The 17,152-nt window shown below is 38.6% G+C and overlaps 1 protein-coding gene across 1 annotated transcript; it reads left to right on the top strand.

Annotated features, from left to right (window-relative positions):
- Positions 1-134: 134 nt before the first annotated feature.
- On the top strand, positions 135-12,489 carry LOC143179885 (uncharacterized). The gene is made up of 6 exons (XM_076379306.1): positions 135-166; positions 527-628; positions 11,184-11,452; positions 11,541-11,782; positions 11,876-12,049; positions 12,141-12,489. The coding sequence occupies exons 2-6, from the start codon at positions 613-615 to the stop codon at positions 12,400-12,402; spliced, it is 963 nt and encodes a 320-aa protein (XP_076235421.1). The 5' UTR covers positions 135-166; positions 527-612; the 3' UTR covers positions 12,403-12,489.
- The last annotated feature ends 4,663 nt before the right edge of the window (positions 12,490-17,152 follow it).

Here is a 17,152-nt window from a genome sequence, read left to right as displayed (position 1 = left end):
GACTGTCAATCCTACTGACGCTGGCGCACACGACACGAGAACCCGCCGCATTCGTAGTGTTTATCTGTCACAGGCATCGAGAAATTAGTTATAACGGGAAGTGATTTGGTTAAAAGAAGACAGTGTGAGTGAACGAAACGCAAGAAAATTACGCAGAGATACACCGGTGAGTTGTCGAACGACAGATCGGTTAGACTGCAAAGAAAACGTGAGAAGCCGCGAGGACTCGGCGTGTGATAGCTGTTGAACGGTGTGGACGCGCTGTGTCTTTTGCTCTTCTTCCTCCTTTATCTCTTCTAAACTCGTACTCGGTGATCAGGAAAAATCAAAGTCTTTCTGAAATTCGCGGTCGTGTATTTCTTCCTTACACTTGTGCAAGCGTCCCTCTAAATGATTAGTTGAATTTCATGCATTCTTTTTTAACAATTCATCTATTATGCACAGTTGCTACATGCGTAGCGAGACTTATTAATCATAATAAAATAGTACATTTTGGTTCTTTACCGGCTACTTTTTTGTTTGACAGTTCATCAGTCATCGAGTAAACATTTCTGGTCCACGAGGCATTGCTACACCGCGTGTGCATTATACATCTACTTCGATTTCGTCGCTATGGACCATCGAATCGGTGAGTGTGCATCTAGCAAAAACAATTTCTGTGTTCACGATTCAGAGCCTACGATCACGCGAAAAGTTATTAATTTATGTTCGAGCAAATTTCCTATTTCTGCTATAAGGAAAATTATATAGTGGGACGCCATCACTTATGCCACAGCGCGTGGCTGTCGGGATAGCACGCAGCAGCGAACCAGCTAGCTGGTCAGACACGTGGTGGCGCGCTACGGCGCGGACTTCGTTACTTCCACGGGGCTCACCAGACTTGCTCCACGGAATCCGCTCTTCGTTATAATTACCAACTGTCATTCTGCTTTTTCCGTCGTGCCTTCCATGCCTGCCTGTTTGCTCGCTTGCCTGTCCATCGCTTTCCGTGCGCGCGTACCTATATCGTGTACGTAACATGCATGTACACAAATGTTTATTACGCGTGTTTCATGTGCCACCACTGCTGCCTCTATTCGCAATGGTATCACATTTACTTGTTCGAATCGAAAAATGTACAGTAATACTTTTGATTCGATGAACATTTCGACTTCTTTTTAACCCGAATCGCGAAATATCGAAGATAACTTTTTTTGAGGAAAGAACAACATAAAAAAGTACAAATTAAGAGTTACGTGGTTCGCATATTACAGTAATTTTAATATTTGACTAAATAATTTGAATCGTGTTTTTGTGTCACACCGAAAATGAATCTACCTTCGTATGTACGTATGCATAATATATGATTTGTAATATTAACTTTTATACGTAGTACATGTGTGCACTGAGTTGTCGCGATTATTAAAAGTTTTACTTATTTAATATCACTGATCAAATATTTTACTTGGTAAGCCTTGAATTTTTTGGCGAAAAGCTTCCAACGATACAAATAAAGGTTATGTTTTATCTACAATACGTTTGAGACGTACGAAAACGTACCTCACTAGACATTACATACATACAATTTCGTATAGTTTTTCTAGCGTTGACAATCGATAGTATTAATAAGCTTATAATTCTTTTCCAGAATTTAACGAAAGCACTGATCGTAGATAGTGAGAGAATTTTGAGAAATACGTGAATTAATAACAGGACTTTTCTGTAAAAGCTTTGAATGCCTTTATCGTATCTCCGATGGAAATATTAAACGATCGTAAATATGAAAGAAGGGAAACGGTAAAAAAATTCTCCTGTAACGTCCGTATTACTCTTACGCAACAAAACTTATAGGGCGCTTTAAACTTAACGGAGCGGGCACACATGTACGTATTTTTCTTGATTTCAGTTATACTTTATCGAATCAAATTTTCTACACAGAAAATCTTGTGAAAAATAATTGTTTAGGAATATGTTAAAAAATGGGAGAGATTAGAGAGGGAGGAAAGGAGTACGTACGTATAATTACGTTACAAATTGTAACTGACAATCGGTAAAGATTCGACACTGAAAAGACACTTTTACAAAATCTTTCGAGATACACATGTACATTCCATATGCGTATAAAAACATTTTCATTCAAATTCCGTGCCCGTGTGCATGGAATGAATAAGAGAACGTTTAGTTAGCGCAAATAGGGGAAAATCAAGTTCGGATTAGAGTCCAAGATTAGCAACTCGGTAAATGGGTCGCGATACACAACGTTATCTAGCTTTGGTCAATGGCCAGTGAAACTCGTTTCAGAAGACACGAGAGTATTGTGTAACGTACCTAATAATAGTAATAATAGTGCTACTAGTAATGGCGCGAGTAACATGAGTAATACTGCTTATTATTGGAACGCTTTTCTCGTTATAGAGATTTCCATTGATCCGATTCTAGTCAAAAACTATTCACGTTTTCACAGATTTATCGATCTTTCATCAACATTGTAGTTCTAAAGTTAGTTTACCCATTAATTAGACGTTACAAGTAGAATTACAAAATTGTATTGATCGTACATGTTCTCGTGTATCGTATAGGTATGTATCTACTTTTTTCGTTATTTCAGCATATAACCCTCCTGTAGCTTCGATATCTCTTTACTACTCGCGTCGTATTTCGATAGTTATTGGTCGAGGTTAAGAAAAATTACTCAAACAATTGCGCTGACAAAATATTAGACGACACGCTTAAACGTGTTTTAGCCGTAATTGCATATTATGCAGTTAAATAGTATGCAAAGTTAATGTAGCGTATATCACATTTGTCCAAGTAAAAGAATCGAGAACGATTGAAGAAAGCGAGAGGCTGGATCCGAAAGAAAGATCGAAAAAATACATATGTATGCATGCTGAAAAAGAAACGAAATGTAGTCCGTTAACTGATCGTATCGTCGTGTCATCGTATCTTTGCTTGTTACGTAATCGATAGTACAGTCGCTCGTATTATATACCATTCGTCGCTGCTCGACTACCCTGTAGTACCTTCTGACAATGAGAGTTTTGGCGATTCTGCATACATGTACTTACGTACATATGCATGCACCTGTACATATAATATTTACTAAAAAATCCTACTCTTTGTAAAACATTAAAGAAATGTGATTGATACGTCAGTCGCACCGGTGATACGAAATCAAATCAAATAAATGAACGAACATGATGATACAGGTATCGTAGCGTTAATTTTGCGAGGGGACTTGAATATCTTGTAGCCTGTTGTAGACCTTGTCGTTACATGTACTATGTACATAGGTACATATGTTTATATGTATACCATCGTTAATGCTTTTCTATAGCTTCCGTGTACGAAACCATTACAATCTGGTAGCATCTTTATCTTGAGCCCTTTCTTTCTTTCGGTTATTTATTCAACGTCCGAGGTTATCGAGGTTGTCGTACGTCGCAAGATCATAAAGGCTATCGTAAATCGTAGATGGGCTACATCGCGAAGCAATTTTTCAGCAGTATCGGTGATATCGATGCCGACGTACATAGAAAATGTATAATAGTAAGTTTTATCGTTTAATCAGACGAAAACGATTTTCGTTGAATTTTTCTTTCTGTCTGATTTCTTGCTGCTCTAGACGGAAGGCAGAAAAATAAGAAGAAAGTACTTGCAGTCTGATTGCACAAACAAATGAATCGGAGGAGAGAAACGGGCGAAGACTGCGACGCATTTCTAGAAGAATTTATCTGAACGAAATTCCATAGAACGTAACGCGATGGGGCATCTGCCCAAATTAAACGATTCTTGACACGAGCTAGCCGCGAAGCGACGCGAGACACAAGCAGCCCAAAGACTGTAGCTAAAATCGTTCTATGCGCTGACCTACGAGGAATGTTTCTCCCCTCTCGATTCGATGTTTCTTTGCGTCTCGTCGACGTCGACGACGGTTCGAAGCGCAACTGTCTTTTGCTCCCGAAACATCCCTGCAAAAGATTCTGTCGCACAACGAATCCCACTTCTATACATCGACCTAACGGCCGTTGAACCGATTTAGAATTTCTTCCGTTCGGAGGTTACGACCTAACCGAGATGATATCGTTGATACTCGACCGTTCGGTCGATCATTCGCGATCTCCTCATCTTCCACAAAATCTTGTTTTGTACGCCTTAAGAAGACGTAGTTTTCATTTTAACTTAAGCACTAATAGCCGAAACTGTTTACACCAATCGCAATTTCATTTTTCTTTGATTTTCCTAAATCGATTTTAGGTCATGCGTAACGCTCATGTTGCGATTCGAAACGGAAGAATTCGTTTTTATTCCAATCCTCCTTGTTCAAAGTCCTTTCGCGGTTCTTTAACTTTTGAACAGACGTTTATTTTTCCAAGTATTTCTTACAATTTTCTGCCGAGTCGAATCAAGCTCTTATCATCTCTGCGCCAACGAAAGAACACCATCTCACTGCGGTTCCACTCGGCTTACGTTAGCGCCGGATAGCTAACAAGAGGTACAAATTCGTTGGCTCGTTGCGCGCAGGATTCAACATTCGCTTAAACCGTTTAAGGAATCTAACGAATACTCGCAATGCATTTAGAGACGAGACACTAAACGATTTCTACGGGTTACAAGGTGAATAAAACTGTGTTTAGGCTATTATTATGGTAACAATTTAGATTGTGAAAAAGTGTAACGTGAGTCTAATGCAAAGATTGCATTTATTTCGGTTTATGCTACTCGATTGTGCGTAACCGATTGCGAACCTATACTCAGTAAGCAGCATGAACGTTTTCACGGACAGGCAATTTTTTTCACGTGTCATTCAAATTTTCTGTTATGCTTCTATCGAATCTGACAATCAGCGATCAATTGTTACGAATTTATTTCCAATCCAATTATCGTTACGGGAGGTGTCCTTACACATTTGATTTTAAAATGTGAAATGTAAAATGTGCTTTTCCGCGCGTTTATGAAATTGCTAGGTGAACGTGCTCCTCGTTAGTACTTACCTACACCTACGTATACACATGTCATGTGTAACGGCCTTTAGGGTTCTTTTCGTTTCTTCCTTGGTTATGCGTCTACTTACACATGTATCTATACACTCCTTCTTTGTATAGGTTCACACGTCACATTTATCTTCCGCTACTCCACGTTAATATGTTATTTGATATTTGGAAATAAATGATACGGAGATGATAATTTGGTATATATCCTGTTTAGCGGATACCAGAAAAAAAAGCAATTATTTTTGGTTGATAGAAGTGACATATTACGGTCACTACTAATAGACAGAAGTAAATTTTTTACCAATCAACTGATAAGGAAAGTAAAGAAAAAACGAATATGGTAAGCACCTTTTTATCGTTTTGTGAGCATCACCGATCGAAAGGAGCCTAGAGCATGGGTCGTGTTGATAAGATAAAAATATACTTTCACCTTATTCAAAATGCTGAATCGAAGAATAAACAAACATATGAAAAATTTAAAGGATGGGTATCGTTTTATTTAACTGAGGAGGAACCTTTTGATTGTCGAAGGAGTAGAATAGAAGAAGCAGAAAATAAACGACCCGTCCAGCCAGCCGATGATATGTGTTCCTATTTTCATTACGAATTCTAAAGATTATTTAAACTTTTTCACAGTATACACACTCGTATCGTTTGCTGAAACATAGATACCTATTCATTCACAATATGTGTGTAGGTATGGTTAAAGGAATTACTTACTATACTTCATTGTTTATTTCCACTAGAACGAAAGAAGTGTTTCCTTTTTCGCAAAGTAGTTCCCAATTACCAGAAATGTTGATAAATGGTGCAATGAACTTCTTTGAAATACACAGAGGAGATGTTAAAGTTTATCTAGAAGTAAGTTACGGGTGTAAGCGTAAGCGCAAGCGCGCGCGCATCGTAGGTTACAACTGAGACCTCGCTTAAAATGTTGACGTTTTTTCTGTGTTCCTATCCCTCGGTTAGGCTTTATCTCGTAAACTTATCTAACACTATCGTTTCTCGTATCTCTTTGGTGGCGGTGTTAAATTAATACGATATTCTTCGACGCATAAATTTGGAAAATGTACGTTTCCTTTTTTCCACATGTGAATAAGCGCAATGAAAGAATGTCAATAACTTGTAGGTACACGCTTCTATTACACACCGTGATATTTAATTCATGGTTGAGTTACCAAAATATTTGATTTTGCTCAAAAGTCATTTTCAGCGATAACAGAAATGTTATCGATTCTTGTATAGTATGCAAGACGAAGTGCTAAAGAAACCGAAAAACAACATGATTGTGTATTATGTATTTGGAAGCTAAAGACCAGTTAAGCAGCAGGCAGCTGTCGCAGAACGTGTTTCCCGCCAACAAGCAGAATGTCTGTTGTGGTGGGGATAGCATATGCTATAGGTATCGTCACTAGGACGACGAGCCAACGGGTCTCGTCGTATGATCATAAAGTCTCTCCGTGGCGGGAAAGGCAAGGCACAAAAGGAAGGGCCATGATGGAGAGAGAGTCTATTAGCTAGCCAGCCGAGAAGCGGGAAGAAGTCACGTGCGCGCGCAAAAGTCTCTCTGCTTCTGCTTCTTCTCTTCTCTTCTCTTCTCTTCTCTTCTCTTCTCTCCTCCCTTCCTCTTCTCTTACGACTGTCATGCACACATGCACTCGTTCTCTCGTGCTATGCCGTCTTGTCAGAGCTCTGTCAAGCCGGCTTTCGAGCATGGTTGGCCCAGTCGCGTCCTGGACGTTGTCGTATGGTGGGGACACGTCGGTTCTTCGAGTCAAAGGAGATTGACGAAAGACATTTACGTTTTTAGTATTATTGATTTTGTAAGCGTTGTTAACTTTAACGAATAGTGAAACGTGTGGATTCAGTTTGAACAGAGAAATACAAAAGGTCCGTTTTGGTGTTTGACAAATGGATCGCTGGCAGGAGAGTCGGTGAATGAAAAATATCTGAATCACAAATTTAAACGAACAGGGTTGACAGAGTCGATGTATGTATAGTGTCGGGCTTGAACTACAAGAATCTATTTAGATAAGAGAAGCGGCAGTACAGAAAACTATCATCACAGATAACAACGGAGAAGTAAAGTTCAGTTGTAAGATCGGAAACTGCATTGATGTACATACATTGTTTCATCGATTCTATACGTATGAAATAGCAGCACGTATCATGATGTCTGATAAACGAAGCAAAAGTTTTTCTCTCGTCGTTTGATTTTTGGCGAAAGATTAGAAGACAGACGAAAAAGAAGAAGGAAACAATGAGACGTACTGATAAAACGTAAACGTACGGTAATCATTACCTATAATGAATTACATATTGCAATCGTGAAACAATCATTATACCATGTTGATTCAAACAATTCAAAGTGTTGCGTACTTAATATCGATTGGAAAAGATTTGGACACGTACACGTACAGGATGTGTTGAGGATGCGTTAACAATCCCAGTCGTTGAGATTCTCAAGTTTTTGGTTATTCTTAAGGAGAAACGTATTTACGCAACCTGTCTAACTTCTAACGTTTCCCCAAATACAAGTATGCGATGCTTCCACCAGCGGCTGTACATTTAGAACAGAAAGACAGTATCGAAAAAGCAACAGGTACACAACATCAATGTCAACAGTATCGTCATCATTATTATCACGATCATCAACGTGAACAATATCATCGACCTTCACTCAAATCTCAAGATTATCGTCGCCATCGCCGTCATCACCACCACCACCACCATCATCATCACCATAATCATCATCATCATCATCGTCGCCGTCACAAATCTCATCATCAACAACATAACGTTCAGAACGACGATTGTCAGCAACAGCACCAACATTGTCGCCGATTTTCGCCAAATGTAGATCATCGACATGCGGTACTACCAGTGTCATCACTGATGACACCGTGTAACGACAATTCATTTTCGTCTCAGCATACAAATATGTTTGCAGCAGGTAAGATCGACAGTGGTCAATTATTGAAAATAGATTAATTAAAGAGAAAATGAACTTAGAAAGAAACTGACACTGATCGATTATGTACAAGGCGCTTGAAAAAGGATGATTACACGATACACGCGTATGCGAATCGCTATTCGATTACTAGACATATAAAGTTATGCAAAACTATTTTCTTCTATTATAGATAAAAAATGAGTGGTCGATTTTGATATCGATCGTTCACCGATGGCGTAGGCTTGGCACGGAAAATCGTGCCTGTTGCGCAACTGGCGCCCATTTCCCCTCCTAGCGTCTCTCTCTCTCTCTCTCTCTCTCTCTCTGTGCGCGCGCGCGCGCGCCTGTGTGAGTGTGTATTTGTCTCTTCTTCGATATACTACAATCTTACCTACACTCACTCTGTGTGTATGCGAAATCGAAGAAGCAGTGCAACCTATCTTCACTTGCTTACCACGTTACGCATTGCTTTTTTTTCTCTTCTAAATCAATTAAAAAATTTAATTATCCGATTTTACGAACAGTTTTATCAATTTTCTCGAATCAATTACGAACTTTACGATACAAAATATTATCTATAAAAGATGATTCCGAAAAAAGACGAAGATATGTCGAATTGGAAGATCAATCGAGGGAATAAAACAGCAACGAATAGTGAATATAATTTGCCACCGAATTATCACTGGGCTTCCTTCGTTTCACACTTGATCCCTGTACGCACAGAGGATTGGAAGATATGAGGATGAACGACAATTTGGAGAGGTTTGTCGATGTATATGTGCGCGTGTATACGCACGCCATACAGTCGAGAGATTCCCTGTAAGCATAGCTGTAAACCCCGTGGCACGATTCTACTGGAAACTCGAATCATCGGCAATCGACTCGAAACCACGTGTCTTCTGAATTTCCACGAATACTTCACTTTTCTTGTCGTTTAATGGATTAAATACGTTATAATTAATCGAAAACGGAACTATGACACAGCAAACTACTTACTAAAATAATTGATTCTCGAGCGATACATTGAACATGTAATTGCTGAAAAATAACATTCTATTTTGATATGGATACACGCGCGCGCGCGCAATCACACACGCAAAGTCTAAGTTAAGTCTCATGAGAGTACATTAAAATTGTTACGTTCGGGTGAAACGTAATAGAAATAAATAGAAGAATTGATCAAAATTGGTCAAAGTTGGTAAAACATTCCGAACAGTTATTCTTAACCATCGACTGTGTTTAGCGATTTTTTGTAATGTTATCGATGATCCTGCAAGTTTTGCTCTTCGTTCAACTAACTTGAATACCAACTACAAAATTCGATATTATAGAGATGTTGCATATGTATTTGTGTTTAATACACGCAATCGGTGTATTCAATGCAAAATATGCAAGACATTGCATACGCAAGTCGATGTCAGAAAGGTTAGCCGTCAAACATGTGCCGTTTTCGAAGTTTTTTTTAAACGTATCACGTTCGTGATTTATAAACAGTAAGGCACAGTTGGAAGGTATCTTCTATTCCCTTTTCCGTTTCGAGTGATAAAGACAGGACAGACGTGCATTATTTTTCATGATTTCAAAAAAGAACGGCAGATAGCCGTTGTACGGTCACGATTGTTTCAGAATTTTCTACCAGTCGAATAAGGAAGATGTAGTAAAGAGTACGTACGACATGGGGGGGGGGGGGGGGGGGGGGGGGGTCTAAGAAGCATGAATTGTTGTGTAAGCTGAAGGTCGAGCAGTATGAGACGATCATAAAGAGTAGATACATGTAAAATGCAAAGCCATAGTCAGCGTTACATATAATAGTATTTTTGAACATGGTGAGGACATTACTAACTAATGTTGCGCTACGACGATTTTTTGGAAAAGATCCAAACGTGTTACGGGTCACCGACTGGCGTTTGCGGCACGGTGTCTTTAGAGATCGATACCTTTTACGAGACTGCGAATATCATCGATTCGCTTTAGATATCTACGTATTCTTCAAAAAGACTGTCTCAACCAGATAATATCGCCAAATTTCGCTTACGCTTATACGAAATCGGGAAGCATCAAAAAATGTGATTGTGGCGTAAATCACGTTCAATATTGCTATTTCAGTTAGATGTAATTTTTAGGTTGGCCGATTCGACAGTTGTTAAACAAAATCCATTCATAATTTGCTTCTTCTTGTAATTGTTATTCGAGTCGTTCCGCTGCAAGTACTAGAAGTACGGCGAGAAGTAGAAGGGCAAAGAAATATGGTACATACGATGTACGAAAATGTAGATAATTTCTCTCTCTCCCTCCCTCCCTCCCTCCCTCCCTCCCTCTCTCCCTCTCTCTCAACATTGGATCTATTTTTCTTTCATTTCTTTTACCGTTTTTATCTCTCTAGTATACCGCTGATGATCTATATCGTTGATACAATCGTTTGAGAAAGTGACAATCAATTGTCGGACACAGGACGCTGTCCACGTACACGGTGCATTCGGAAATTTACTGATACATACTACATACATACGTACTCGTATATTGAAATCGATGAAGAAAACTGATGCGTGTATCGACTAAACCGAGAGATGGTACTTAACGTGGATCTTCTTCGTTTGGTGTACAAAGGTATCGCATATTCTTCATCCATCGTATCAGTGATGTGTATTCAGTAGAGTTTTCTTACCTTTTGCTCTTTTTTACTTTTTACCATCCTCGTTGTTGCTGGCATCATTGAGACATAATATAGTATTCGTCTAGCCGCGCGAGGTGCTTGGATCCTAATTTTGTGCTGTCGGGTTACTGGACCTTACGTAACTACAAACTCAAATGCTAAGATTAGTCCGACAGTACGACCTAACCAGGGCCGTAGGTTGTGTGAAAATGTAATTATTACGAGAGAAAAAAAGGAGAAAGCTGTTATTTTAGTTGTTATGAGAAAGTTTGTAGGTACATGTAACAAAGTATAGATGTTGTTATGTATAACTAAAAAGAAAATTAGTAAGGAAAAGTCAACGTTTCCTCCGTGCGCTCTTTATTTTTAGCTTAATCTAATATGTACATACGCTACGTATCAAACACAACTACCTACGCAAGTACATAATATGCATTACTACACAATTATGGCAATACATATTTGTATTTATAATACGTAGATAAACAGGCTCATCGAGTTTCGGATGTCTAGTAGCTAGGAGAAAGTTCTAAATGCAATTGACATAGAGAGAATAAGATCAATCGGAAAGTTGACAAATGAAACTGTCGATATTTTGTTACAGCAAGAGAACGTTTTCCTTCGTCGAGTAGTACGGACGACGACCAAAGCGGATCTGACACGGAACACGACTCGAACACATTACGCGCTAAGGTCCATTCTGGAATACTTCACCATTCTGGTACTCATTCCGTAAGAAAACGTCGAGGGAATTTACCGAAACATTCAGTGAAAATTCTGAAAAGATGGCTCTACGAGCACAGATACAATGCCTATCCGAGCGACAGCGAGAAGCAGACTCTCAGTCAGGAAGCGAATCTCACGGTACTCCAGGTGAGTATTGTCGCCTCCTCATAACCTATACGTTATGCCTATGCATTGTATTTTTCCTTCTGAATGAAAAATGTTACATTCGATATAGGTCTGCAATTGGTTCATAAACGCGAGACGACGAATTTTACCGGAAATGATTCGAAGGGAGGGTCACGACCCTTTGCAGTACACTATATCTCGTCGCGGTAAGAAAATGCCTGCAGGAAGTCATCAACAATCGTCCAGTCTTGGTTCGAGATCTAATCAGAATTGGGATTCGTTGGCTGGTATGAGTGCTCCGAAACGTAGTAGGGATCACGACTACGAAGATCCTGCCGGGTTAATGTATCGGTTCGTGATCCTTTTACTTTGCTTAAAAATCATTCGAAATTATCATTCTCTATTGATTTGATTTCTCAATTTTATTCGATTCTCCATTTTCAGAAGCGAAGAGGACAGTCCAAACGATTACGAAAGTAGTTCCCATAGCGAAGAAGAACGTCCGACAACTCAGTGGCCAAGCGTAATAGTTTATCCTTACTCGGAAACAAAGATCGAGCAGAACGTTGGTCAGTTGGCTGCTTACGAGGAAACGATTGCTCATCCGGCACGAAGAGGGTAAACTTATTACTTTCGTTACGAATTCGTTTCCACTGTTCTTCAGTGTGAACTTAACTGAATCGATAATTCGGTTTTTTTTATTCTTCAGAGACGAAGATGAATCTTCTATGGGGAACGAAGCTGCATACTGGAGCGCACCTAGGCAACATCTAATGCAAACTCCTGATGTACAGCATGAAACAGAAGTGTACAGTACGCGCAACACTCACAGTCCACATACGGACGAGACACCGCCACCGACGCCTCCTGAAGAGGACAAAGACAAGTTTAAGTGTCTCTACTTGCTGGTCGAAGCAGCTGTTGCCGTACGGCAGCAGGAAAAGGAACGCGAAGGGGCAGTACCGGTTTAACGAAAACGGCGTTGTTCGTTGCCTCTCCGTTCTTTTTCACTTGAATCCCCTTTTTACTCTCCAATTTCATCGTGTTCTATAGACAATTCAAGAAGAAAACATTTACACTTTGAAAACCATCGATGCGATAGTTTTCTGGTTTGAAGTAATAATATTTCTTTCGTCGTTAGTTTTCTTTACAAATTTCCAATTTTCAAATAGCACCAATCAAATGGAAAACACACGTTGTCTAAACTAATATCATTTCTTTGCATGTTCAGTCTTCGAAGCCAAAGTGTCTACTACTCTTTCATTTAACGAAATGGAGGATTCTCGAAGATTATTTCCAGATCTAGAAACAATTAAAAACAATCGATTCAAAATCATGAAACAGAAAATCCGTGTATCACAGAGCGTTCTCGGAATGTTTCGTGGCCTTCTCTTCGCGCACACTTCGTACATCTGTCACGTCTATTAAATTTATGCGATGAATGTTTTTCAAAGCTTATTCAAAGTCTCTCAGTATTTAAATAGCGTTGCTTTTCTCCTCGAAAGAGTAAGCTCTTATGAACGGAGAACATGTTTAATGAGGAAAAATGGTCAGATACTTCCAAAAGATTCGAAAATGTCGTGGATAAATCTTTCGAGTATGTTCATTAGCATACGAATGATTAACATGAAACGACACATTTGCAAAGAAACCTCTCGTTTCATCTTTTTATGCGTTTGTCAATATATGCAAGATCCATAACGTATGAGATCCACGGTTGAGCATGTGCCAAAATCTTATATTTGGAATAAAACATGTAGCGTAATCGAAGAGAAGTTAGGTTAAATACTAACTTCAATTTCGTTCGTTGAGTTCTCCGCATCGTGTATCATAGTTTACGATAGAAATATTACGGACACATGTCTGTTACAGTTTCCTGAGGGAGAAAGGGGAGAATGACACAAGAAACAAAAAATCAATTACATATCGTGCACAAGCAACAAAAAATCAATTACATATCGTGCACAAGAAACAAAAACTCTCGAGAATTTAAGATGCATCGCATGTGTTCCTGTTGCAGACTTTTCTATCTGTTGCCATAATTACCTTCTCGTAAAAAAGCATCCCATTTTACGCGTAAACGTACACTTTACAAACATTCACAGTGAATGTACTTTAGATCAGTTTCTACATACGTCAGCTCCGTAGCACGTTTTTTTCTTTCCTTTTTTATCTTTTTCTTTCTTTTTTGCCCGACAAATTTAGGCAGAGACTAGCCAAAGAACATCGAAAGCATTTCGTTGCGTTGTGTTTATTTCTATTACCAATACTATTATTGTTATATTATCATTCTCATCGCCATTATTATCATCATCATCGTCATCACTACTACTAGTACTATTACTACTACTACTACTACTACTACTATTACTACTACTACTACTACTACTACTACTACTACTACTACTACTACTACTACTACTACTACTACTACTACTACTACTACTACTACTACTACTACACTACTCCTACTACTACTACCACTACTACTACTACTACTACTACTACTGCTACTGCTACTGCTACTACTACTACTACCACTACTACTACTGCTACTGCTACTGCTACTGCTACTGCTACTGCTACTGCTACTGCTGCTGCTACTGCTACTACTGCTGCTACTGCTACTACTGCTGCTACTACTACTACTGCTACTACTACTGCTACTGCTGCTACTACTACTACTATTATTATTATTATTATTGCCATTGCTTACTACTATTATTATGATTACTTCTATTATTATCATTATTTACTATTATTACTACTACTATTATGATTATTACCACTATTACTATTTCGTTCTTTTTTCTTTTCGCCGAGACTGGCGGTTGATTGCATGACGTTAACGATTACGTGTGTTTTTCTTTCATGTTTCGAGGCTATATAGTACTTAGAACGAGAAGTACGCTACTTTGCGCGTATTGTTTTTAGCTTTTTCTGATTATTGTTATTATTAAAAACATTATGCATTAATTAATAGCAGTTACGTTTATCTCCGCATTTAGTTTAATTGAATAAGACTGTTCGAAAAGAGATTCGGTCATCTTCTCGACATATTCGCAAACGACTGATGCACCCCTCCCTTTCCTCCCTCAAACAGTAGTACAGTGATGTCGAACTGATATATACTATTTAACCGTTAATTAAGCGTGTATTGATTGATAGTATTCTTTTCAAAAGAAGCGAAACTTTTTGTAAGAAACACCATATACGGGACACATAAACCGTTTGTTTGTTAATTATATTGCGAACGTGAAGCGAAGTGTAACGTAAGCGTGCGCATGTCTATCCAGAAGAGATATATTATAATAGGTTATAAGTGCGTGTGCATAAACTTCTATTTTATAACCACCTCGATGATCGATTGTACATCTTACATACGAGTTTGAATCGTGAGAGATTCGTTAAGGATCATCCTCGTAAAGTATGGATCGTATATAGAAGAATCATTGGTACAAACGCCAAAGACTTAACTGTTAGTTATATCGATAATTAAGTTGTTTAAATCAATTTGAATAGGTAAGTCCACTTCGACAAAGATTTAGTTAGGAGTAGATCTGTTTGTTGTGTAACTAAGCGATTACAAGGAATTTATTGAGAGGAAAGCAAAGGGGAGAAAAGAAACGGCAATGAAGATGATAGAAGTAGACGTGGTGGAGGTGGTGGAGGTGGTGAAAGAAAAGAAGAGGAAGAGGAAAAGATGAAGAATAAGGGGGGTGGAGCGTAAGAGTAATAGAAAGAAAAAAAGAAAAGAAAGAGGAAAGGGTTTGGAAAATCGTGCCTACAAAAAGTATATTACCGCGTTCCTTGTTACGTATACCGTAAAAGTGTGAATGCAGACGCGAGCGTGGATCGATGCGTACGTATGTGCTAGCGAGTGTTCGTCAACCGCGAATCTCTCTCTCTCTGTGCTACAATGTATGCGCATCGATGCATGAACTAGATTTGAACCGTGTTCAAACGAAACAAGGGTCTTTAATGTACAAAATATGATTCAAATGTATTTTTAAATCGCAATATTAATCTTCGTGGTCATAAAATTGTTTCCCTAAGAACTGTTAAGGGAATAATTTGTATTAGGTTAAGAATAGATATCTCTTTGACTGAAAAGAACCAACACAGAAGAAAGCTTTTTCGATCAACAGGACCTCTCGATCGTACGAAGAACGAGACGCGTGAATAATGATAAGAATGATGACGAAGACGGAAACGGCGAAAACGCTGAGACGAAAAAACATAACTAGAAATATATGTACATAAGTAGACGTACATATATCGTATGTAAAAGAAGAGCACGGAAAGAGATGTGCCACGGTCGAGTCGTCGCAGTTATACGATTTTAAACTTTCAATGTGTCCAAATCGTCTGCTCTATAAACGAGTTTTGCATTCTCTTGCCTGCATACCTACGTTCTCTGAGAGCGAAAAGGCGAAAGATGATATAGACCTCGTACCACGGACGACTGGACGCCAGACATCATACTTCTGAACATAACTTGTCCGTAACGAGAGGCATCGAATAATTCAGAGTTCCTACATAATTTAAAGTTCGCACTATCAGAGAGACGAAGGAAAGAAGAGAATGGAATTGATGAGCGCATGCATAAGGAAGGGGAAGGCGTCAATCGCTAATCGCTAACGTTGGGACGCAAAGCTATGAGAAGCAATAAATGTGCCTTGCTTGTTTGTACGTTCTTAACGCGTATCAGTTCATAATATCTAATGATAACAACTAACGTCTAAACGTTCGCCGAATTCGTCGAATTATTTCTAGAACGTATCTATTTACTATTTTCGAGAACATTTATGAAAAAAGTGAAAGAAAACAAGGAAGCATATCGCATTCTTACCTTCACTAATGTTTCTCTTTTTCCGTTTAAAAATAATGGCGGATAGATTGTATCGGGCCGAATGCTACATTGTCTCAACAATACATGGTATCCAAAAGTTAGATGGATGATTTTGAGTGAACATTATCGCAGTGTATCGAGATAGATCGCAGACATAGTCTCTATCGTGAATCGGAAGCATCATCTCCCCCGTGAAGAAAAACCGTTGTTTCTTCGAATCAGCATTTATTACGAGAAAAAGAGAAACTGGAAATGTGTTGTGCGTGGATGTATGCGTGTATCGCGCGTGTAGACGGGGTGAAGGTGACTAAAGGGTTGAGGATAGGGGGAGAGTAAACGTAAACAGACAGACATTTGTCGGTTCATTTTTTCTCTTTTTTTTTTTACCGTTCATTAAGTATCGAAGGGTATCGACTTTTTAAACGCTAAATTTTTAGTGAACGCGTAATTAAATTAAACAATATTTGTCATAATACGATTTCGTGAATTAGCTGTATGCAGTCTCGCAAATAGAAATCAAAGAAAGTATATGTACGTATGTATAACGTGTAGGATGTTAAGAAGAAGAATTCAAGAGTTTAAACACGTATTGGTACCATTAAATTGATTCGATAATGTTGGAGGTAAGTAACAGTATCTAACGCAGCGTGAAATAAAAATCCTTTGGATCAATTCTATGGAACTAAATAATCATTTTTACGCGTCAGTAGTTGTGTTAAATTCAATAGCGTAATAACAAGGACACTTTTAAATTGTTGAACGCTTCTTCCTAACATTCTTTATACATACTCGAGATTTATCGATTGAAGCGTTATAACCGAGATTGTTTAAGAAAAAACAAGGAAAAAACGAACAAAGAAAAGCATATT

Source organism: Calliopsis andreniformis, chromosome 5 (assembly GCF_051401765.1).
Source record: "Calliopsis andreniformis isolate RMS-2024a chromosome 5, iyCalAndr_principal, whole genome shotgun sequence".
NCBI classification, from domain to species: Eukaryota; Metazoa; Arthropoda; class Insecta; order Hymenoptera; family Andrenidae; genus Calliopsis; species Calliopsis andreniformis.
Note: the sequence above shows the minus strand (reverse complement) of the source record. Positions and strands in the feature narration are given on the sequence as shown.